This window comes from Nelusetta ayraudi, unplaced genomic scaffold (assembly GCF_046127955.1).
Source record: "Nelusetta ayraudi isolate G7.1 ecotype Tasmania unplaced genomic scaffold, CSIRO-AGI_Nayr_v1 ptg000042l, whole genome shotgun sequence".
Lineage (NCBI taxonomy): Eukaryota > Metazoa > Chordata > Actinopteri > Tetraodontiformes > Monacanthidae > Nelusetta > Nelusetta ayraudi.
The window spans coordinates 18,682,892-18,707,379 of record NW_027466092.1 but is presented as its reverse complement, the minus strand read 5'-3'; the positions used below and the strand labels follow the sequence as shown (position 1 = coordinate 18,707,379).

Sequence of the window (24,488 nt, the reverse complement as noted above, 5' to 3'; positions counted from 1 at the left end):
AAACTCTTTTAAACACCAAAGTAACATACACATTTTTCCAATGTAAGGAGTACAAAGTACAGATATTTGTGTCATCAGAAAAATAAATACTCAAGTAAAGTTATCCTACAATATATGTGAGGTTGACAATAAAACTACCTTAAACCTTGAAGGTGGGATGTAACAAAGTACAAATACTTTGTCACTGTACCTAGGTGGATTTTTCTGGCATTTAGCATATCCCCTCTGTCACCTCATCTAGCTATCTACCCTATACTATTTCAACCAATATACACAAGAATTTCTGTATTTTTTATTGCCAGTGGTTGCCAACTTTTATTTCACACCGCTCACATCGGCCTCTCCCTGTTTGCTAGCCATGTTTGCAGGGCGAGCTTCAACGACCGGAACAGCCATGGGATCAATGGCGGCACCTGGAGGAAAAGGTGGCAAGCTTTTGATGGAGGAACTCTACGGGTTTAACAAGAAACCAAAAGTGACCAAAGGGAATTCTGGGAGATTGGAGAGGGATGATGGAAAAAAAGAGACCAAGGACAAAGAAGAATCGGCACTGGCATCTCAGATCCTAGAAGCAGCAAGGAGACTGATGGAGAGGCGGAGACTGGAGATCTACCTGAAAGAGTGCGGCGTCGTCATGGAACAGAGCAACATGCAATACAGGTGAGAAAAAGATGAGTGAAAAAAGAGGCAATCTCTCTTTGGAGATAGCGGTCTTGCAGATCTGGTTCCCTGAGCAGTTTTTGTGTATAACAATAAAAATAATAATAATAGATTTTATTTATAGCGCACTTCACATTTGTGGGCATGCTGCTGACATAGCAGCATTAGTGACTACATTTAAATGCACAAAATTAGACTTGCTTTCACTTGTATATAGTGGTATTAGGGTGGGTGTTTGTTTTGGTATATTATATTTATTTATACAGTACTGTGTTCCATGTTGAATGTATAAGTACTTTACTTATGCCTATTACCCCGTCTGGGGCTTAGGCCACCAACCAGAGTTCTCCAAGCATCTCGGTCTTGAGCCAACATCTCAAGCTGTCCCCAAGTGTGGCCCATGTTCTTGGCATCTGCCTCCAAGTCTCGGCGCCAGGTGTTTTGTGGCCGACCTCTCTTTCTTTTCCTTTGGGGGTTCCACTTGAGGGACTGTCTTGTGGTATTTGAGGCTGGTTTACGGAGGGTATGGCCTATCCATCTCCAACGCTGTTGAAGGATCTCATCGTCTGCTGGCTTTTGGTTGGTGCGTTGCCACAGTTCTTTGTTGCTGATGGTGTTAGGCCAGCGAATTTGGAGGATTCGTCGCAGACAGATATTGATGAATGACTGGATTTTGTTTGTGGTGTTTACTGTGGTCCTCCATGTCTCAGTACCATAGAGTAGGACTGACTTCACGTTGCTGTTAAAGATCTTTGTTGTGGTGGCCAGGTCTTTTGCACTCCAGATGTTTTTTAGTTTTTTAGAGGTAGGCTATCCTGGCCTTGCCAATCCTGACTCTAACATCTGCATCTGTTCCACCCTGCTTGTTGACAATGCTGCCAAGGTAGGTGAACTCGTCAACCTCCTCCAGCGCTTCGCCTTCCAGCATGATGGGTGCAGTGCTGGCAGAGTTTACTCTGAGGACTTTGCTCTTCCATCTGTGGATGTTAAGACTGAGGCGAGCTGAGTTGGCTGCGCTGGTCTTTTCCTGCATCTGCTGCTGCATGTGAGAGAGAAGGGCCAGGTCATCTGCAACATCCAGATCATTTCGCTGCGTCCACATTGTCCACTGTATGCCATTTTTCTTGTTCGCTGTGGATTGCTTCATCATCCAATCCATAGCCAGCAGCAACAAGAAAGGTGATAGCAGGCAGCCCTGCCTCACTCCGGTTTGTACGCAGAAGGCGTCGGTGAGTTGGCCCTCGTGGATCACCCGGCAGGTCATTCCCTCGTAGGTGTTTCTTATGATGTTGGTTAGCTTCTCTGGCACTCAATAGTGTCTGAGAAGCTTCCACAGGATCTCCCTGTCCATCGAAAGCCTTCTTGTAATCGATGAAGTTCACGTGTAGCGGCGAGTTCCACTCTAGCGACTGCTCCAGGATGATGCGCAGAGTGGCAATCTGGTCTATACAGGATCTGTCCTTGCGGAAGCCAGCCCGTTGGTCTCTGAGCTGAGGATGAACCACGTCCTTCATCCTGTCCAGTACGATCCTGTAGAAAACCTTTCCTGTAATGGATAAAAGTGTGATCCCCCTGTAATTTGCACAGTTGCTCAAATCTCCTTTCTTTGGCATTTTGAAAATGTAGCCCTCTCTCCATTCAAATGGGATGTTTTCCTCTTCCCATATCTTCTTAGAGAGAGTGTGGAGCATCTCTTCTATGGTCTCTGTGTCAATCTTCAGTGCCTCTGCCGGGATGCTATCTGGTCCTGCGACCTTGCCCTTTCTAAGCTTTTTAATAGTTTTCCGGATCTCCTCTCTTGTTGGTGCTCTTGTATCTATTGACAGGTCCCTGTCTGTCTGGTGGGTCTCGTGGGCCTGGTCTATTTAGCAATTCCTCAGAATGTTGCATCCATCTTTTCTTTTGTCCTTCCTCACCGATTATCAGCTTTCCCTCTTTGTCCTTTATCGGTCTTTGAGGTTGGCTGGTCTTTCCTGACAGCTTTTCTGTGGTGGAATACAGGTCCTTTAGATTCCTGTGTCTAACTGCTTCTTCCGCTTCTAAGGTAAGGACATCTATGTAATTCATTTTGTCTGTCTTGATGCTTTTTTTCACTCACTTATTTGCTTCCCTGTACTGTGTTTGGGCATCAATTTCTCTGCTTTTGTACGGCTACTGTTTAGGGTTGCTTTCTTTTCTTTCCTTTTATCAACCCTCTTCAGTGACTCTGCTGATATCCACAGCTTGTGGTTTTCTTTCTGTGGGCCCAGTGCTACCTTGCATGTTGTGGTTACGGCTTCCTTTACAGTCTTCAGATCCCATCAATATTTATTCCCTCCCCTTCTACATCTAGCTCTTGCAGGGTTTGGTACTTATTCTTTAATGTGTTCTTGAATTGCGCTGCTATTGCTGGATCTCTTAAAAGCGCTGTGTTGAACTTTTGCGCTGGTTTTTCTCACCTGTAAAGTTCCTCTTCAACTTCAATTGGACTTTGGCAACGAGAAGATGGTGGTCTGATGCTATGTCGGCTCCTCTTCTGGCCCGTACATCTTGAAGGGGCCTCCTGAACTTCTTTGTGATGCAGACATGATCTATTTGGTTCTCGGTGGAGAGGTCCGGTGATACCCATGTGGCTTTGTGTACTCGCCTATGAGGGAAGACGCTTCCTCCTATGACAAGGTTGTTATCTGCACATATGTCTGCAAATCTCTCTTCAATCTCGTTCATCTCTCCTAGACCATGTTGCCCCATGATCCTCTCATATCCTCTGTTGTCGCTTCCAATTTTTGCGTTGAGGTGTCCCATTACGATGGTGATGTCTCTTCCTGAGTATCCCTGGATGATTGTCTGCAGTCTGCTATAGAATTCGTCCTTTCTCTCTTCGTCACTGTCATTGGTTGGAGCATAACACTGAATGATGTTCATGTTTATTCGTTCCTTCTTTGTTCTGAAGGACGCTGCTATTGCAATGTACACTGACATGCAGGCATATTGCAAAACATGTACAGAGTGTCAAAAACCAGTGCTGTCCGTAAATCAGATTGAGTCCTCCTCCTGGCTATGCCAATGATTACCGCTCATTGCAATGAACATTGTTGGGCCCCTGGAAAAGAGCTCTGCAGGGTATCAGTACATTATGGTTGTATGTGACTGTACCACACGCTTGCCTGAAGCTTTTCTTCTGCGGTCAGTCACAGCCCCAAAACTCATCAGTCTTGTCCAACTCTTTCCCATGTAAGCATTCCAGAGGAAATCCCGACTGATCAAGGAACCAACCTTACTTCTTACCTGATGAGACAGCTACATATGGAGTTGGGCATAACTGCTATCAGGACATCCCCTTACCATTCGGACAAAAACGGCCTAGTGGAGAGGTTCAATCAAACCCTGAAGATAATGCTGAGAAAGTTTGTGTCTGATCCAAGCAAGGATTGGAATAAGTGGTTACCCTTCTTACTCTTTGCCAACAGGGAAGTGCCTCAAGTGTCCACTGGGTTCTCCCCTTTTGAGCTACTCTATGGTTGGCCCATTCAGGGGCAGGGGAGTCATATTCAACACTTTTCCCCAGTTGTTTACTCAGAAACCATGCCTGTGTTGCAGCATGTCATCAGACTCAAACCAGGTCAAGTTCCAGTACGACAGGCATGCTACAGGGTACCGGAAAGGTTGGTGGAGGCGTTGAAGGAGGAGATCCTTTTGATGTTGGAGCTGGGGGTCAATGAACCATGTGAAAGTGAGTGGAGTAGCCATGTGGTCATTGTGCCGAAGAAGGAGGGGTCCCTTTGCGTCTGTATTGACTTTAGGAAACTGAACGCCATCTCATTTTTTGACACCTACCCCATTCCCCGGATCGAGGACTTGCTGGAGAGAATTGGGCAAGCCAACTACATCACCACTTTGTACCTCTGCAAGGGGTATTGGCAGGTCCCACTTGAGAGCCAGTCCCGGTCCCTCACTGCATTTAGGAAGCCCTCGGCCTCTTTCAGTTTACATTGATGCCCTTTGGCCTACATGGTGCCCCAGCCACCTTACACAGGCTTATGGACAGAATACTGCAAGGATGTGAGGACTGCAGTGCCGACTATTTGGATGATGTGGTGGTGTTCAGCCTGACCTGGGAAGAACATCTGGACCACCTTCGCCGAGTCCTTGGTGCCGTTAATACAGCAGGCCTGATGCTCAACCTATAGAAATGTCAGCGGGCCAAACAGGAAACCCGTTACCTGGGGTACCAGTTGTGGGGAGGTGAAGTCCGGCCGCAGGTGGACAAAGTTGAGGCCATTCTAAACAGCCCTAGGCCCCATACCAAGTCGCAAGTTTGGTCAATCCTTGGCCTAGTTGGTTGGTACTGACGGTTCATCCCTCACTTCTCCACGCTGCCAGCCCCATTAACCAATCTCACCTGCAAGTCAGCCCATAATCCTGTGGAGTGGAGTGGGGAGTGTGAAAGTGCTTTCCAGGGCCTGAAGGAGAGATTATGCTCTTTCCCTGTGTTGCAGAGCCCTGACTTTGGAAGTTGCTTCCTGGTACAGGTGGATGCCTCCGGTGTGGGCATGGGCGCAGTACTGGCCCAGGGAAAGCCAGGTGAGGAACAGCCAGTGCTCTACCTCAGCAGGAAACTTCTGCCTCGGGAAACCCAATACTCCACAATCAAGAAGGAGTGTCTAGTGATCAAGTGGCCGTTGGACAGCCTCAGATACTACCTTCTCGGGAAGGAGTTTGACCTCCAAATTGACCATAGAGCTCTTACCTGGATCTAATTAATGAAGGACCGGATCGCCAGGGTGACTAGGTGATACCTGGAGCTGCAACCCTTCAGGTTCTGTGTACAGCATAAAATAGGCAAGGAAAAGATTGCCAAACATTGGTGCTGTAGGAGAGGAGGGTGGTAATGTGACAAAGACCTGTCACTGAAGACCGACAGCACATAGCACTCAGCAAAATACACTCACACCGGTGCCACATATTCATATTCCCCTCTGTTATAGTGGTGAGTGTACACATCACAATTAATCAACACTTCAATATTTACACCACTCCCTACAGTCATAATGTATATCTTGCAAGAAAACACACAGTCTCTGTTTAGGCAAGTCAGGTTATTTATTCATAGATGCTCATCCTTTAATTGTTTGCTGATAGAGTAGCATACCGTGTGTGGTCCAGTAATTATCTAATTAGTTAAATGGTAAATGGACTGCACTCATATAGTGCTTTCCAGCACCTTCACTGTACCTCAAAGCACTTTACAATGGCCTCTCATTCACCCATGCACTCACACATTCATACACCAATGGGTGGCTGCTACCATGCAAGGCGCTGCCTAGCTCCATTGTATCCCCTAGGTTGTGTTGTGGTAGGATTTCGGGAATTATGCCAGTTATAGTTAGTTATTATTAGTTGTTATTATTAGTTACTAGTTATTATTGTCAGGAATGGTCACTGAAACGTCTTTAAGATCACCTTGTCCAATGTTTAAAACATTTTTTTAAATGTAGATGCTGCATGTTAAGGAAATTTAGATTGGTACTGAGTAACAATCAGGAGGTTCGGGACCCCCCAGCTTCCTGATTGATGGGTATTGATGGGTATTTCACACTTTGGAGGGAAACCACCTGATATTAGTCATGGAGATGTAATTAGTCTTTAAATCACACAGACATACCTGTCAGTCATGTGACCAGTCTGAACTCTTACCTGTTTCCTGTGTGATCGGGATACGATCTCCATAGGAACACTGACCATCCCTCTCTCTCTTTCCTTCACTCTCTCTCTCTCTCTCTCTCTCTCTCTCTCTCTGCAAAATCCTCACTCGGTCAGTGTGCAGAAGGAGGAGGGGCCCATTCTTTCTCTCTCTCTCTCTCTCTCAATCTCTCTCAATGTTGTCCAGAGGACATACTCTCTCTCTCTCACTTCCTCGCTCTGTGTTTTGCAGACTTGTGCTTTTTCTTCTTCTTCTTCTTTGACAGAGCTTGTCTTTTGTCTTTTTCGACTGTTTTTAGCATCAGCGTCATCATCATCATCAACAAGATCATCATCATCATCATCATCATCATCATCATCATCGTCATCATCATCATCATCGTCGCCTCCAGCAGACTCGGGAGAAGGCAGGGACCAATATAATCACTGAGAGTATGTGCCTGGACCTGGACTTGGTGTCCCACTCATGACTTCCTCTCTCTCCGTTATCACCATGGCGACCTGCAACCTTGGGGGTTGATACTGAGAGCAATCAGCCGTTGAACTGTCTGGGGGTTTTTTTGTTCTTCTTCTTCATATTCTATGGTACATTTGAATGTGGCCACGATGCAAGTGTCCATCGCCTGTAATGTGGGCGGGGGAGGAGGGAGCTGCGAGCATCCGCTGAAGGAGCGGCGGCTGGCACTCAGCAGCGCCTCCACCTGTCATGCAAAGGTAAGGGCGGAGCCCTCCGCCAAGCCTGCGCTGTTTGGCCATACCCACATGAAGGAGGCCCTCGGCCATCATGGCTACATGAAGTACAGGTGAGGGTAAGACGCACGATGACCTCACGCATGTATTGTTTATGTGTGTGTGTGTGTGTTACAGTCTATTGATGATCTGTTTTTGTTTTTTTTATCAGTCATGCATTTATCTAGTACACGTTAGCCATTGATGAGGTGCTTTCAGAACAGGTCCACTACTACTACTACTACAGTTTCCCTTTTTGTTTTGTTTTTAAAAAGGGATTTTAAATTATGTATTCTTATAGAGAAAATGTTGGGTATTTATTTTGCAAGACACACAATTCAATTCAATGATTTCAATTATTTATGTATTAGCCATGGTAGAAAGTGTGCTAGTGTTTTTGTTTTCGAATAAATTTGGGTCCCAACAAGAAGAAAATAAAGAAAATAAAATGTGGGTCCTGAGACTCCACCAGTTGAGAACCACTGCACGACTGGCTGTTGACCTCTGTGTAGTTTTGTCCAATCAGCTGCCGCTGCTGTATCACACAACTCAGCCGTGGTGAACTCAAGTGAATCAGCTTAAAATGCCTCTACCGGTCTGCACCTGACTCTGTGTTGGTGCCAACTGGTTTCTTCAGTGTTTGAAGCCTTTTTTGTTGTTTTTCATCTTTTTTTTAGCCGTTATTTTAAGGTGCTGAGTTTAATAGGACGGCGCATATGCGCACACACACTCTCTCCATTATTTGCATCATTGCTTATTTGTGTATGTTATTCACACACACACACACACAGGGGATCTTGACTATGTGACCCTTGACCTTTGCAGAATTACACAGTGAAAGGTCCTGGTGAGTGTTAATGTGTGTGCGTGTGTGTGTGTGTGTGTGTGTGTGTGTGTGTGTGTGTGTGTGTGTGTGTGTGTGAACGTATGTTAGCGAGCTTTCATTATGCTCCGGCTCTAATCGCACACCACTTGCGAGTGATTGGTTGACAGTGGATTGTGTCCAGTGTCATCGCAGTAAGCTCTCTGCTGGTTCATTCTTCTCTGCACGCGTGTGCCTGCAAGCAGTGCTGTGTTGTTGGAAAGTTCTCTGAGCAGAGCCGTCATGATGGCTTCGTCCATCTCCATGGTCACCATATGACTCTGGCTCTGATTGTACATGTAAGTCATCAGTGGGATGTGTCCATCATGTTTTGATACCAAGGGGGGGTCAGAAGGCCACATGTCAGTGATCCATCTGTTGGGGGGTTGGTGTCATCCATAATCCAGCTGATGCTGATGAGCGCCCAAGTGACCGCTTCCAGTTCATCTGCCACTGTTGTCAGTGCTGAGTGCTGCTCACCGTCAGTCATGAGTCGGATTGATTGTCAGTCAATGGTTCGGTCTTTGATTCATTCATTGGTTTTACAGAAATCTCGGCAAGTCTGGACTCAGAGTGTCCTGCTTGGGATTGGGTAAGTGCGACGCAAACAAACGCACGCATGCTACGTGCACACACTCACACATGCTGATCTCCAACATGTTAACAAACACGAACACCTATGCGTGTCTGTTTTCAGGAACCTGGGTGACATTTGGCTCTCAGATCTCTGATGAGGTACTGTGTGTGTGTGTATGTGTGCGTGCGTTTTCATGCGCGTGTGTGTTTGTTCATGACATGTCCCTATTAGTTCTCACAATGTGGAGACCATTCTTCCTGGAATCTACACAAAAACAAACAAAACATTCCAATAGGTGAAAATACACTATAATCAGCACAGGTTTTCAAACAGTTTTGTGTGTGTGTGTGTATTTATGTGTGTGTGTGTGTGTGTGTGTGTGTGTGTGTGTGCGTGTATTTGTGTGCGTGTATTTGTGTGTGTGTAGATGGCAGAGAGTGTGATGACGTTGGCGTACGACAATGGAGTGAACTTGTTTGACACGGCAGAAGTCTATGCTGCAGGGAGGTACGTACCTGTTTGACTGTAGGTTCACAGGAAGAACACTGCTGTCGAGTGGCTGTCTGACTGCTTTTGTCTGTGTCTCAGGGCAGAGAGGACTCTGGGAAACATCCTGAAGAAGAAAGGGTGGAGGTGAATGTCTCTCTTGCTTTATTTTGAAATTGTCCACTTCTGCTCTTCACCAAATCCCTCCCTGATTATTCTGATGTGTTTCATGCGCCCTCCCTGTGTTTGCGACCGTGTGCACGTGTGTTCAGGGGTGTGTTGGCACCTTCCTGCTGGGGTTGGGCTTTGGATCTTGTTTCCTGTCAAGACAACATATGCACATATTCAGTCTGACCACTGCCACACGTGATGAGTCTCCTTCTATCTCTCTTCTTCTTCTTCTCTCACTTTCTCTCCTTTCTCCAGGAGGGCGAGCTACGTCGTCACCACCAAGATCTATTGGGGTGGACAGTGAGTCCTACAACTACCACAAAAAAAAACTAGATTCACACTTGCAACACAACAAAAACCATCTCCTTATGTGTGTTCACAGAGCAGAGACAGAGCGAGGACTGTCACGGAAACACATCATTGAAGGTGAACAACAGTAATGCTACGTTAAAAGGTTGTGACAGTGGTCATATTTTAGTTGGGAGGAGGAGGAGGAGCAGTCCTACATCTTGCAACTTGTCCAGGGCATAAGCCCGGATAGTTGGGATGGGCTCTGGTAAAACCCCCCGTGACCCTGAGTGAAAGAAAGAAAGCAGTTACAGATGACGGAAGGATGGGATGGATTGTAGGGTTGAGTGTATTGCTATACTACCGCCAGCCACCAGGAGGCAGACGAATGGTTGAGGAACATTTCTTTGTCACAAGCGCACAGGGTCAGTGTCATCTGTCATTCAGTCAGTCGAGGCTATCAAGACTTTAAGAGGCTCAGCCCTGCATGACTGGATTAGGACAAACACAAAGACACACACACACACACACACACACACACACACACACACACACACACACACACACACACTAAATTTAGGCAAAACAAAAAGAACGTCAGATGAAACAATTTCCCGTCTTTATTCGGAGCACACCAATCACTCTTCTTTTAATGTGTTTAGTGCCAGTGTGTATAATGACTGCGTTGCTCGGAGGATGAAACGAGAAACGTCGGGAGGCTCAGAAGTCGACCGGTCACGTGATAAGCAGACAGCTGCAGTGTGTGTTTGTCTGTCCTTTTGCGGCTGAAAATAAAACTCAAGTTAATTCAATTATTATACTGGATTCCTGTGTGAGTGTGTGTGTGTATGTGTGTGTGTGCGTGCGCGCGCACACGTGTTGGTGTGTGTTTGTGCGTGCATGTGTATCTTGCAGGCCTACGCGGCTCTCTCTCCAGGTTGCAGCTGGACTACGTGGACATTGTGTTCGCCAACAGGAGCGATATCAACGCCCCCATGGAGGGTCAGATGACTAGCCCCCCCTTTAACGCACACCAATGAATATGACACCCAGAAGGGCACAGGTGTGTTGACAGGCGTGCTCTGTGTGTGTGTGTGTGTGCAGAGGTGGTCCGAGCCATGACCTTTGTCATTGACCAGGGGATGGCCATGTACTGGGGGACCTCCCGCTGGAATGCCGTGGAGATCATGGTAAACTCTCCAACATTAGAATAAAGACACAAACTTTGTTTTTTTGTGTTTTGCATTCTTAAATCAAACCTGTTCTGTCTGTCTGTCTGTCCGTCCATCCCTCCGCCTGTCTCTTTCTGTGCATCTGTCTGTAAGGAGGCCTACTCCATAGCCCGGCAATTCAACCTGGTGCCACCTGTGTGTGAGCAGGCTGAGTACCACTACTTTCAGAGGGACAAAGTGGAACTTCACCTGCCCGAACTCTACCACAAGATAGGTACCACATGCTAACAGCTAGCAGCTAACACATAGGCGTAAACTCTGGCCTGCTGGCCAAATTTGGCCTGCATTGTCATTAAATTTGGCCCATGAGGTAATAATAAATCATGACTAAAGTTGGTTCTCCACTATTATACAGCAGATGTAGCACTAATACTATAAATCCCAGAATGCTCTGCTGGGGTATTTTGGCACCTCAATCAGGACAGGATGTTCATTGAAGGATATTATTATGACTTAATTGGTTTATTGTTGTTACTTATTTATCGTACAGTATTAAGCTTTGCTTGTTCCATATTGAGTGTTGAAGCAAAACATATTTGGGTCCACATAAAAAGGTTCACTGTTTTATCTGGAGGAAGATTTTTTTTCAGTAAATATCTATGTTGGCCTGTGACTTTGCTTTGTCCAAGTTTTACATTTTGGCCCACTATGTATTTGAGTTTGACACCCCTGAGCTAACAGGTCCAGGCGGTTTGTGAACGGCTGGCACTGTTTGCAGCCGTGTCTCTGTGTTGGGTTGGATATGGACACAGAGGACAGGCCATCAGAAGGAGCTCTTCATGCACTTGATAATTCTCCACAATGCCTGTCTTCCTCAGGGGTTGGTGCCATGACCTGGTCACCATTAGCCTGTGGCATGCTAACAGGAAAATACAATGAGGGAGTCCCAGAGAGCTCCAGGGCTGCTATGAAGGTACACACAGACACACAAACACACACCACACACACATACGATTAACACAGATAAAATATGTTTGTATTTGCACGCACGCACGTGTGTGTGTGTGTGTGTGTGTGTGTGTGTGTGTGTGTGTGTGTGTGTGTGTGTGTTTCAGGGCTATGCATGGCTGAAGGAGCGTCTGACCAGCGACGAGGGGAAGAAGCAACTGACTAAAATCAAAGAGCTCCACCTGCTGGCTGGTAGACTGAAGTGCACCGCTGCTCAGCTTGCTATAGGTACACGTGGTTGAATGATGTGTGTGCTTCTTCTACGCCAGCGTTTCTCAACTGGTGGGTCGCGACCTAAAAGTAGGGTTTCATTGAGTCACGGCTTCGTGGGCAGTTTCCTTTTTTTGTGTATGGCAGCCACCGATTCTGCAAGTTGCCCCACTTAAAAAGATGAGAGAGGTCTGTATTGTTCATCATAGGTACACCTAAACTGTGAGAAACAATATGTTTAAAAAAAATCCAGGAAATCACATTGTATGATTTTCAAAGAATTAATTTGTATAATGGTGTAGAAAATATGTATTTAGCACCTGCAAACAAGTAAGAATTCTGGCCCTCACAGACCTGTTACTTATTCATTAAGAAGCTCTTCTGTCCTCCACTCATTACCTTTACTAATGGCACCTGTTTGAACTTCTTATGTTCAATACGCATTTCTATGTTATTTGTATGAAAGACACCTGTCAACACCCTTAAACAGTCAGACTGCAACCTCTCCACCATGGCCAAGGCTAAAGAGCTGTCTAAGAACAAAAGAGACAAGGTTGAACACCTGCACAAGACTGGGATGAGCCAATCTACATGAGGCAAGCAGCTTGGTGAGAAGAGATCAACTGTTGGAGCAATTATTAGAAAATGGAATGAATACAAGATCACTGACAATCCCCCTCGACCTGGGGCTCCAGGCAAGATCTCACCTCGTGGGGTTCAAATGATCTTAAAAACGGTGAGGAAACAGCCCAGGACTACACAGGGGGAACTGGTCAATGACCTGAAGAGAGCTGGGGCCACAGTACCAAAGGTTACTATTTGTAACACACTACATCGTCATGGATGAAAATCCTGCAGTGCTTAAGCCAGCACATGTCCAGACCTGTGTAAAGTTTGCCAGCGACCATCTGGATGATCCAGAGGAAGATTGGGAGAATGTCATGTGGTCAGATGAGACCAAAATGGAGCTCTTTGGTATAAACACCACTTGCTGTGTTTGGAGGTGGAAGAATGCAGAGTTGTATCCAAAGAAATGTGGCTGGATCTTCCAGCATGACATGATCCGAAACACACCGCCCGGGCAACGAAGGAGCGGCTACGTAAAAAGCGTTTCAAGGTTCTGGAGTGGCACAGTAAGGTCTCCGGACCTCAATCCAATAGACTCTATTGTGAATAAAGTCAATTCACTAGACACGATAAAAAGAGGGATAATGTTTTTATTTTCGTGGAATAAATTTGGGTTACAATCTAATGTTAAGGACTCCACCAGTTCAGAACCACTGTTCTATGCTCCATGTCCATGTTTACCAGGTTGTTACAGCTGCAGAACACCAACATGTGTTACTCTCTTCGTAAACACTCTGAGAATGGCCTGTCTCCCCCGTCGTACCCTCTGTCTTGCTGTGTCTCACAGCGTGGTGTCTGCGCAGTGAAGGCGTCAGCTCAGTTCTCCTCGGTGTGTCCAACACGGATCAGCTACAGGAGAACCTCGGCTCCATCAAGGTACACACATTGGAGCCACCTTGGTTCAGCTAAGTTCTCCAACTTGGCTTAGTTCTTTCATCCCTTACACACACACTCCTGAAGACCGTCCCAAACCTCTGACATTCTGTCTTTACCTCAGGTTTTGACTCAGCTGACTCCACCCCTCATCACAGAGATGGACACGTTGCTTGGCAACAAGCCGCGAAGCAGCAAGAAGGAGGCCAGGAGCTGAAGAAGAGGGGGAAAACTCCTGTAGTTTTAACCCAGCTGGCTGACAGGAAGGACAGCGACTTGTCCACACACGTTTCAGAAATGTGCATTCACATATTAATCTCATGAGTAGGACCCAGAGCTTTTGTTTTGTGTGACTGGAGCCCACCCTAGAATTCCTTAAACAACATATTCTACATTTTTATTCTGCTCAGTAAGATGATAGATGCTTTTCTCAGTCTGCTGTTTAACAGGGAAAAAAGAGAAAATAGAATGTCCTGGATTTTTTTAAAGATATGTTTTCATCTGTAGTAATAAGTGGATATAAAAAGAATCTATATCCAAACTTTCATATATATTGGACATTCTGTCTCATATACACTGTATATTGGTGACCCTGACCCCACCTAGACTAACAGTTATTTATCATTCCTTTCTTTAACAATTATGTTTACTCTCCACTTCTTGTGAAGATAAATCTTTTTCGTTATTTTGAACAAGGTCCCATGTGTGAAACTATGAGACTGCCACTTTGATAGGTCACATGGTCACTGTTGTGCGTCCTGATAATATAACCTGATATAACCACATTACTGACAATAGCAATAAAGTTATTAAAAGAGGAAGTTTTGGTTTGATTTGACTCAGCAGTTGTTGGACTGAACCAACGTTGGGACTTTAAGATCCTGACTGGACAAAAATCAGTGACAACTCCACCCTAGACTGTGGCTCCAGGGGATTTTTTGCAGAACGAGGTGAATACACTTTTCTCAGAGTGTTACGGTATAAATTAAATATAGTAGGAGGAAGAGGAGGCAAGGCAGTCATCAGGTCTTGTTTTTAAAGGGTGTTTAAAAGAATTCATGATTTTCAATTTGACTAGTCACATTTAATCCAGGTGCCTTAAATCCACCTCTTCTCCAGGCCTCGTCCCCCAGGAGGATCACTTTCTGTTTCATCCAGCAAAGAGAACAGAGACAGCTGCCACACAGACACAACATGATGTCAGCTCCTTGTAAGAAACACAATTGTGAGGAGACCTGCAGATAGTTTTCAGTTAGTGGAGACGTGTGGAGCCATAGTGGACTCATCAACACAAGACAACACGTGTGATTGTGTTGATGTTCCTACATGGAACGTGTGTCAATCAGTATATAACATAAGGAGGTCAGACATTTGGGGGATTGTTATCTCTAAAGACAAAATAGCAGACAAGACAAATAGCTGAAAAAGACAGGTCTCTCTCTCTCTCTCTCTCTCTCTCTCTCTCTCTCTCTCTCTCTCTCTCTCTCTCTCGATATATGTATATACAAGTACTGTATATTCTTTCATTCTCATGACTATTGACATTGCAGTTTCTCTCTGAAAGCACCAAAACGACACATGAGCACACATGGAATTATGTAGGAAACAATAAAAGTGTAAAATAACCCAAATACGTTTTATATTTAAATTCTGCACACACACACACACATATGTATATATATATATATATATATATATATATATATATATATAGACACACACACACACACACACACACACGTGCGTGCGTGCAAATACAAACATATTTTATCTGTGTTAATCGTATGTGTGTGTGGTGTGTGTTTGTGTGTCTGTGTGTACCTTCATAGCAGCCCTGGAGCTCTCTGGGACTCCCTCATTGTATTTTCCTGTTAGCATGCCACAGGCTAATGGTGACCAGGTCATGGCACCAACCCCTGAGGAAGACAGGCATTGTGGAGAATTATCAAGTGCATGAAGAGCTCCTTCTGATGGCCTGTCCTCTGTGTCCATATCCAACCCAACACAGAGACACGGCTGCAAACAGTGCCAGCCGTTCACAAACCGCCTGGACCTGTTAGCTCAGGGGTGTCAAACTCAAATACATAGTGGGCCAAAATGTAAAACTTGGACAAAGCAAAGTCACAGGCCAACATAGATATTTACTGAAAAAAAATCTTCCTCCAGATAAAACAGTGAACCTTTTTATGTGGACCCAAATATGTTTTGCTTCAACACTCAATATGGAACAAGCAAAGCTTAATACTGTACGATAAATAAGTAACAACAATAAACCAATTAAGTCATAATAATATCCTTCAATGAACATCCTGTCCTGATTGAGGTGCCAAAATACCCCAGCAGAGCATTCTGGGATTTATAGTATTAGTGCTACATCTGCTGTATAATAGTGGAGAACCAACTTTAGTCATGATTTATTATTACCTCATGGGCCAAATTTAATGACAATGCAGGCCAAATTTGGCCAGCAGGCCAGAGTTTACGCCTATGTGTTAGCTGCTAGCTGTTAGCATGTGGTACCTATCTTGTGGTAGAGTTCGGGCAGGTGAAGTTCCACTTTGTCCCTCTGAAAGTAGTGGTACTCAGCCTGCTCACACACAGGTGGCACCAGGTTGAATTGCCGGGCTATGGAGTAGGCCTCCTTACAGACAGATGCACAGAAAGAGACAGGCGGAGGGATGGACGGACAGACAGACAGACAGAACAGGTTTGATTTAAGAATGCAAAACACAAATGATGTTCCTACATGGAACGTGTGTCAATCAGTATATAACATAAGGAGGTCAGACATTTGGGGGATTGTTATCTCTAAAGACAGAATAGCAGACAAGACAAATAGCTGAAAAAGACAGGTCTCTCTCTCTCTCTCTCTCTCTCTCTCTCTCTCTCTCTCTCTCTCTCTCGATATATGTATATACAAGTACTGTATATTCTTTCATTCTCATGACTATTGACATTGCAGTTTCTCTCTGAAAGCACCAAAACGACACATGAGCACACATGGAATTATGTAGGAAACAATAAAAGTGTAAAATAACCCAAATACGTTTTATATTTAAATTCTGCACACACACACACACATATATATATATATATATATGTATATATATATATATATATATATATATATATATATATATATATATATATATATATATATATATATATATATATATATATATATATACATATGTATATATATATATATATATATACACACACACACACACACACACACAAACACACACAACACACACCGTGTGTGTGTGTGTGTGTGTGTGTAAAAATTGTGGCATGATTGACTGGCTTGACATGGGACATGTTCACGCACCTTCCCCCGTCCTCAGCCTCTGATTGGTCGGTTGGCTTCACGTCGACGGATGTGCCCGACGCACAGAGTCACCTTGCCCCGGTCGCTTGCTGCTGCGCTACCGGTTCGAGAAGGTATACCATCCGGCTCAGGGGCACTCAGGCAGTGGGAATCTGTCTCAACGGGGAAACATGACTGAGGCAAAGGCGAAGACATCCCCGAAGGCCATAAAGTTCCTTTTTGGAGGACTAGCCGGGTATGTGATGCGCTAGCTCGCATGCTAACGCGCTAATAGCAGCGGTCATTAACTGTTATTGGAGTCGCTGGCGAACTGTGGTAGCATCACTCTGCTGTTTCTCCACATATGGATTTTCTAGCTGGCGTATTATTGATGCGGATTCGGACGTGGCAAACATTTAATATGAATTCTCCGTTAGCCGCTAGCAACAGTATCCTCAAATGACAGGCGGTCTGTCAGTCACAGTGTGGTGTGATGGAAAAGGTTGCTCCCTCGTCTATCGGTGCTCCTCTCCTGACCTCTCCTACGCCATTGGGGCGTTATATGAAGGGTGGTGTGTTCTGAGCTTTAACAAAAAACAAACAAACAAACAAACAAACACGGAAATGTTGATTAAAAGAAATGTGGCAGCTAAGCCACAAGGCTTACTGTCAGTCAGTGTTTATAACCGAGTCTTGTGTTGCGGAAACACGTGAGTCGGTCTGAGAACCAATGGCTGCAGATCAGCTGTGAGCATGACCAGCTCTCTGGAGTCCCTCTTGCTCATGGGAATTAACGTGTTTTGGAGCATTACCATTTTGTTTAAATGTGACGGGAACGAACTGCCAACCCCCTTCACAACTCAGGCTCACACGGGGCGGTCTCACTCGTGTGACGTCAGCTCAGCTCAACTCAGAGAGGCGTGGGGACCACAGGGTAAAGATTAGGCAGCAATTCGATTTTGATCAAAATCATGATATTCTCTAGCGTGATGCAGTGTTGAAATAACTTTCTGATAGTTTTAGACAACACAAACACGATGCGAGATTGCCTTTGTTTTCTCTTTTAGCCTCAGACAAGGTTAACAACGGACCTGCTGTGTGAAGAAAGTTTCTTCATCTGCTGTAGCCCAGTGGTCACTGAGGCATTGTGGGTCTAATACAGGAGTGGGGAAATCTTCTGACTGGTAGGGCAACAGTGGGTTCTAAAATTTGACAGAGGGGCCAGAGTAGGAGCAAAATGGATGGAGTGTTTTGGTGACCCACCCTCATAGGAGACAAAATGTGTAGAAAATGTGCTTTAATGTCAATTGAAAATTAACAAAAGCGTTACAGTGCCCCACACTGTTTAGCTCTTTATTGAAATGACTCTTAAAACACAAAAAAAATTGCTCAAATACTGCTATTTTATGACTTTATTTTATGACCACCCCCCACCCCCCACCCCACCCCACCCCCCACCTTTTTTTTTTTTTTTTTTTTTCAAACACTGCCATGGCCCAAATATACAGCTACTGTATATATCTATATCCGTGTGTGTGTGTGTGTCGTGTGAGAAGTGACTGTTCGGTCAGGAATGGCCTTTAAATGTCACGACCCTGCTCAGTTTGTCAGCTGCTCCAAAGCTCCTTGAAGTGCCTGGAAACGTTTGGAGTCTCTGACACAACCCGACACCCACAGCAGTACTGCTGTGGGTGTGTCTTTGCGTGTACCTTTGGACTGTGAGCGAAAAGGTCGTCAGCGGTACTGATTATTGACAAGAGGTTCAGCAGATGGTCCCAATGAACTGTACGTGTGTTGAATAGGAACCCACATCAGCAATCACCTCAAATTTGAAATAAAATAAATCTACAGAAAGGCTGAGCTAAGACTGCTCCATCTATGACCGCTCAAGAAGTTCAGAGTGAGGTTCCATCTGCTGCTCCGCTTCTACGCAGCAAGCGTCCAAAGTGTCCTTACCTCATGGAGAGCGGTCTGGTTGGGCAGTCTCCACACACTCTGCAGGAAGAAGCTCCAAGCCATCGTTAGCAGAGCGCCTTAAGATGACTGGCTCACCTCCTTCATCCCTCCAATCACTTCACTGCTAACAGACACGGCGCACAGCCCGCAAGGTCACCTCGGGTCACTCACCCTGCCTTCCACTTACTGCTCTCTGGGAGGCGCTACAGGACAATTACCTCCAAAAGCATCCATCCATCCATTTTCAAGACCGGCTTGATCCTGCACTCAGGGTCACGAGGGTCTGCTGGAGCCTCTCCCAGCTGTCCTAGGGCGACGGCAGGGTGACCCCCTGGACAAGTGGCCAGTGCACCGCAGGGCCAAACAACCATTCGCTCTCACACACCTACGGTCAATTTCCAGTTCACCTTACAGTCCTTTTTGGACTGTGAGAGGAAGCTGGAGAACCCGTAGAGAACCCACACAGACACATGGAGAACGTGCAAACTCCACACAGGAATCAAACCCACAACCTTCATGCTGTGAGGCGGCAGCGTGAACCACAAAACAACCTGCTTCAAAAACGGCTCGATCCCAATTGCAATCAACATCCTGAACTCTGAACATCGGGGGGGCGTAATGCATGTGTAAATATGTTGTGTGGAGTTGAAATGTTGGAGCCTGGACCAGAATCAGAATCAGAATGACAACAAGCCTTGGTGACCTCCTCCTGTCTGTCCCCTTTGTGCTGTGACCCCCTCCAGGATGGGCGCCACCGTCTTTGTACAGCCGCTGGACCTGGTGAAGAACCGCATGCAGCTGAGTGGTCAGGGCTCCAAGGCCCGGGAGTATAAAACTAGCTTCCACGCCCTCATCTCCATCCTGAAGAACGAGGGTGTGGGAGGCATCTACACCGGGTAGGGCCCGCCTCTCCGTCCTCATTGCACGCTTGTTATTCACTTGGGATGGGATGCAACAGTATTGGCTGTTTTACTGGAACATTTTACCGAAACGTTTGGTTCAACGCACAACAGCAAACAAGGGTAATTTCGCTACGTTTCGGCCAGTCACAAATCTTTGTACAGCCGCGCTTGTTGTGTAAGTAGATCCACTCCGCAACAGAGACTAGTGGTGCGCGGCTTTTTGCGGGTTATCAATAATTTGACTCGTTCCAGCCCGTCCCTGCACAGCCGCGTCAATGATGGCAACCTGCCTCGACCTGCAACCCACTGCCATGAAATAGAGCAACGTGTCCTTGAACACGGCTTTTTATCCCGTCAGAAAGGTGGCTGCAAACAGCCTTAATGGACTGATGTCACTTCCTAGTGCCAAGTGCATGGAACGACAACCAACAGAATACAATATAACATAACGCATTTGCCACATTAACCCAAGCGTCTCTCCTTGGAAAGCCCAGTAGAATATAGCAGCCTGAGAAATGGTCCTAGAACTCGCTAATCTTTCGTCTCCCTGTTTGTTGCTGTTGCTGTTGCGGCGCCGCTCTGCGCTTTTGTAACGTCAGCTTCAGGGTGCACGCGGGTTACGCAATATATGCATTTACCTAAGTAACAACATGAGATTGCTGAGCCCATTTTCTAATATTAACTTAGAGTGGGTTAAAATGGTCTTTATTTCTATTGGATAGTCGTGAACTTCAGTTTAATTGGTGGTTGTTTTGTTTGTTTGTTTAACTTGATCTAATAATGCACTTTTTAAAAAATAAATAAATAAAAAGAGTTTGTGGTTTATTTATATTAGTCCTTTTAATTATTTCTACAATACAAAATTGCCTTTGCTCGTCAGAGTAATTTTATATTTTGATATCAAAACTGTGGCCCAGAAACCATCATGCATGCCTAAAACTGAACCGTTGCATCCCTATTATTTACACGCTGCCTTTTTGCGCACGCACTGCCGTGTGTTTGTCAGGCTGTCGGCGGGGCTGCTGCGCCAGGCCACCTACACCACCACTCGGCTGGGCATCTACACCATCCTGTTTGAGAAGATGACGAGCAGCGACGGCCGGCCGCCCAGCTTCCTCATGAAGGTCGCCGCCTCGCCCTTGCACCCGCCACTTCGGCCCGCTGTCCCGGCTCACCGTGCTCACTTCTCCCTCTGCAGGCGCTGATCGGTATGACGGCCGGGGCCACCGGAGCCTTCGTGGGGACGCCGGCGGAGGTCGCGCTCATCCGGATGACGGCGGACGGACGGTGAGGTGGCCGCACAGACGGTCGGTTGGGTGGATTGGTGCAGGTGGGCGTGTTTTGTTTTTGTTTTTTTTTCTCATGAAGACTCTGTGTCTGCAGCCTCCCAGTCGATCAGCGGAGGGGCTACAGTAACGTGTTTAACGCTTTGACGCGCATCACCAGAGAGGAAGGAGTCACAACACTGTGGAGGGTAAACACCTACACACGCATGCACGCACATTTTCCTGCTCTCAAAACACTCTCGCGCTCTAAAATGTCCTAAAAAGATGTTGATAGAGTAGAAAAAGAAAAAGTAACTCACCCCTCTGCTTCCTTGCAGGGATGTATTCCCACCATGGCTCGAGCGGTGGTAGTGAACGCAGCTCAGCTGGCGTCGTACTCTCAGTCCAAACAGGCGCTGCTTGACTCAGGTGCGATCCACTCGTGCATGAAACACCAATTTATTCCAGTTGTAATAGGACTTTTACTTCATTTTGTTTGAACTTTTTCCCAATCATTTTCAATTCTATTGCACAACCTAACCCAGGGCTGGGCAAACTGACACTAGACATGTATATATCAGGGCTGTCAGTTGATTACAACCTTTAACCGCGATTAATCGCATAGTGTCCTAAGTCAACTCGCGATTAATCGCAAATTAAAAATTAGAAAGGACAATAATAATTCCTTTTTGTGGAAATATTCTATTTTTATTGTAATTGGAACATTCTAAAATGATTACATACTTATACTGTCCAGATACAGATCAAACCTTGAGGTATTCTCAAGCCATGATCGCATTTGTTAATCGTGGTATTTTACTTTGAAAATTGACGGGATTCCCTCGTGGTTCTTTGAGTGAGTTCCTGTCCAGCTTGACGCGGGTCGATCGCGGCTCATGCACAGAATAGACCAGACGGCGAGGTGCGCGCCACTTCAAGTTTGACGTGAGCGACGCCATTTGTTAACAAGGGTGCCGAAAGGCAGCGGGCTCCATTTCGCTGCATATATATGCTGCGAAAAAGCAGCAAAGGCTTAATTTTCAATAATAAATTTGTGTACGGTCACCTTTCTAGGGACTGGGTCTAGACTAGGCCTAGGTTTTATCAGATAAACATAGGTTAAGGTTGGTTATCGATCATGTCACAGTCTTATCTGATCTCTCTCTCATCTCATGACACAACATAGCACACGCGCACCGACACACACACACACACACACGTATGCTGACACAGCGGGCAGAGGGGATGTGGAGGAGTCAGGCACAGACTGTCCTCCCTCGTACCAGAGTCCTGCCTCACAGCAGAGGCAGTCTGACCAGAACAGACGCACGCACGTGCACACACACAGGTTGAGGATCCACAGTAGTAACGCGTGCACTCGCTGTTTCAGGCTATTTTGGCGACGACATCCTTTGCCACTTCTGCGCCAGTATGATCAGCGGTTTGGTGACCACAGCGGCGTCCATGCCCGTCGACATCGTCAAGACCAGGTGAGGCGCTGCCGAGCGCCCACGATTGGCAGCGACGGCAGCGGCGGCGCGCGACCACAACTCTAAACTATTTTTGTGTCTCGCATCTCTCAGGATTCAGAACATGAGGATGATTGACGGGAAGCCCGAGTATAAGAACGGCCTGGTGAGTCAAGCAGCCTCCTCTCACACGTGCTGCCTCGCTCTGCTGCTTCCCTTCCCTCAGTCCAGCTTTGGACGATCCTCGAATTCTCTCCAAACAAGGCTTTGATTTGACGTGGAAGCGTTCAGTTTCCTGCCAGTGCACAGCTTCACGGTTGAGTGCACGGTCTGCAGTGGTCACCAGGTGGCGGTGTCATTGTGATGTGTTTGCTGCTGTGTCTCGTCACCCAGGAGGTGCTGCTGCGAGTGGTGCGCACAGAAGGCTTTTTCTCTCTGTGGAAAGGCTTCACTCCATACTACGCTCGGCTGGGGCCGCACACCGTGCTCACCTTCATCTTCCTGGAGCAGATGAACCGTCTGTACAAGACCCACGTCCTGGAGCGTTGACGCGCTCGTGCACACACACACACACACACACACACACACACACACAGCGATACATTCACATGTCGTTGCTCAGTTCAACCTGTGACGGGTGGTGGACTGATGAGTTCAATACACTGACTGACTTGTAGAACCACACACAATCAGGAGACAGTATTACGTGCGTGAGCACACACACACACACACACACACACACACAGTTTTTTTTCTAAGGAAAACTGTAATATGTTGTAGACATCGTTTGCTGATGTTGTCCATAATTGACTTCTGATAATACTAAGTCTTATTGAGTACTGATCGTTCTGATCAATAAACCATTTATTCATCTCAATCTGTTTCATGCGTGTGAATTTTTAGAGCTGAGCAGCCCTACGAAAGAGCCACCACAAGAAGAGGAAAAAAATGACAGGAAGGAGATTTTATTTTTTTCTTAAGTTTCCATTTTGAGACTAAAGTCAGTTGTCGTGATTGAAGACGAATGGCTCTGTGCACGAGACAGAGTAGCTTCCTGCAGCAACCAAGACATTTGCTTGGCCAGCAGAGGGCAGAATCTTACAATCATCAATTCCCTCGCCATAGATTTGATCAGGTAAAAAGTATGTATTACTCCTGTATTGTTTGACACATGTCCAGCTTTCATTTTTTTCAAGCAAACACCCTGTGAACATTCTGAGGTTTATAGACGCACACTTCCTGTCAGGTGACAGAGTTTTTTGCTGAGAATTCACAGTTGAAATTTGCAACACACGAGGTGGAGAAGCTGTCTGGTCCTTTAACAGGAAGTGGAGGGTTACAACAGGAAGTGGGTGTGTTATGTCGAGAAGAAACAGTTAACCTCAAACACAAATGCATTACCATACTTCAGAGCCGAGAAAGACTTCTATCGCTGCCGTGCACGCCGCATCGCCATATAAGGAATCTGTCACAAATGCACGTCTTCCTTTTCCGTTTTCGCTCGACTGTTTTGTTCTGACTCAAAGACGACTTCAACTTCAATGCATTTTCTTTCCTTGACGCTCTGCTAGCAATCACGTTGACCTCACACAGTGAGCTACAACTGAAGAAACGCACACAGGCAACAACCAAAAGCTATGACTCCTTGAGTAGATGGAATTCACCTCTACTTTACCCATGACACTTAGAGTTTCAAACTTCTGTTGCAGAACCTCTGCGGCCATACAGCTTTGAATTAGGCCGTGAAAAAGGATACAAAATTAATGGAACTCCTCTGAGTGTGATTTCTGACAGAGAGAGCAATATTTGTGTGTGCGTGTACGTGCAAGTTTCCCTTAGGGTACGCATACTGCAGTCAGGAGCTTGTTCAAACTCGCTGGGCAGCATCACCACACCTTTTCTCCCCCTCACAAGCACATCGCTTGAATTTCTTTACAAGGCCTGACTGAAGGTCAGAGGTCACAGTTGCATCAAATCGCCACACAGACAGGCTTAATGCAGTTTGGTGAATCTAGGCAGTCTTTCATTAGATTTAACACGGATGGCATTTGTGCATTCTGTGTGGCTGCTAGATTATGGTGTCTGTCACTTGTTGTTTGTAAAGGTAAAGCAGTTTTATTGTCATTACACTAATGTACAACAAACCTGCGAGATCAGATGGAAGTTAATCCTGAACTGCAGCCGACGGACTGGGCCGCCACTTTGGACCACTCTGTGGCTAATGGGAAGCGTGGCATACAT

General features: G+C 45.9%; 2 protein-coding genes and 1 pseudogene across 2 annotated transcripts; all 3 read left to right on the top strand.

Moving 5' to 3' along the window:
- Positions 1-358: 358 nt before the first annotated feature.
- Positions 359-13,988, top strand: LOC142894077 (voltage-gated potassium channel subunit beta-2-like). Its single transcript, XM_076035209.1, is given in 13 exon segments — positions 359-660; positions 8,482-8,525; positions 8,631-8,668; positions 8,938-9,017; positions 9,099-9,143; positions 9,423-9,467; positions 9,550-9,593; positions 10,371-10,645; positions 10,781-10,901; positions 11,506-11,600; positions 11,743-11,863; positions 13,260-13,348; positions 13,470-13,988. Coding segments are annotated over 13 exon segments (1,392 nt in total). The 3' UTR covers positions 13,563-13,988.
- On the top strand, positions 11,916-13,201 carry LOC142894279 (uncharacterized; annotated as a pseudogene).
- A 2,724-nt stretch (positions 13,989-16,712) lies between the features above and the next one.
- On the top strand, positions 16,713-23,124 carry slc25a11 (solute carrier family 25 member 11). Its single transcript, XM_076035211.1, has 9 exons — positions 16,713-16,911; positions 19,355-19,507; positions 20,520-20,637; positions 20,712-20,800; positions 20,897-20,987; positions 21,117-21,207; positions 22,169-22,268; positions 22,362-22,413; positions 22,641-23,124. The coding sequence occupies exons 1-9, from the start codon at positions 16,847-16,849 to the stop codon at positions 22,794-22,796; spliced, it is 915 nt and encodes a 304-aa protein (XP_075891326.1). The 5' UTR covers positions 16,713-16,846; the 3' UTR covers positions 22,797-23,124.
- The last annotated feature ends 1,364 nt before the right edge of the window (positions 23,125-24,488 follow it).

Coding starts and splice junctions, on each gene's coding strand:
- slc25a11 (XM_076035211.1), top strand. CDS start 16,847: ATGACTGAGGCAAAGGCGAAGACATCCCCGAAGGCCATAAAGTTCCTT. Junction 20,638..20,711: donor CGCCCAGCTTCCTCATGAAG/GTCGCCGCCTCG, acceptor CTCCCTCTGCAG/GCGCTGATCGGTATGACGGC. Junction 20,801..20,896: donor CGGATGACGGCGGACGGACG/GTGAGGTGGCCG, acceptor CTGTGTCTGCAG/CCTCCCAGTCGATCAGCGGA.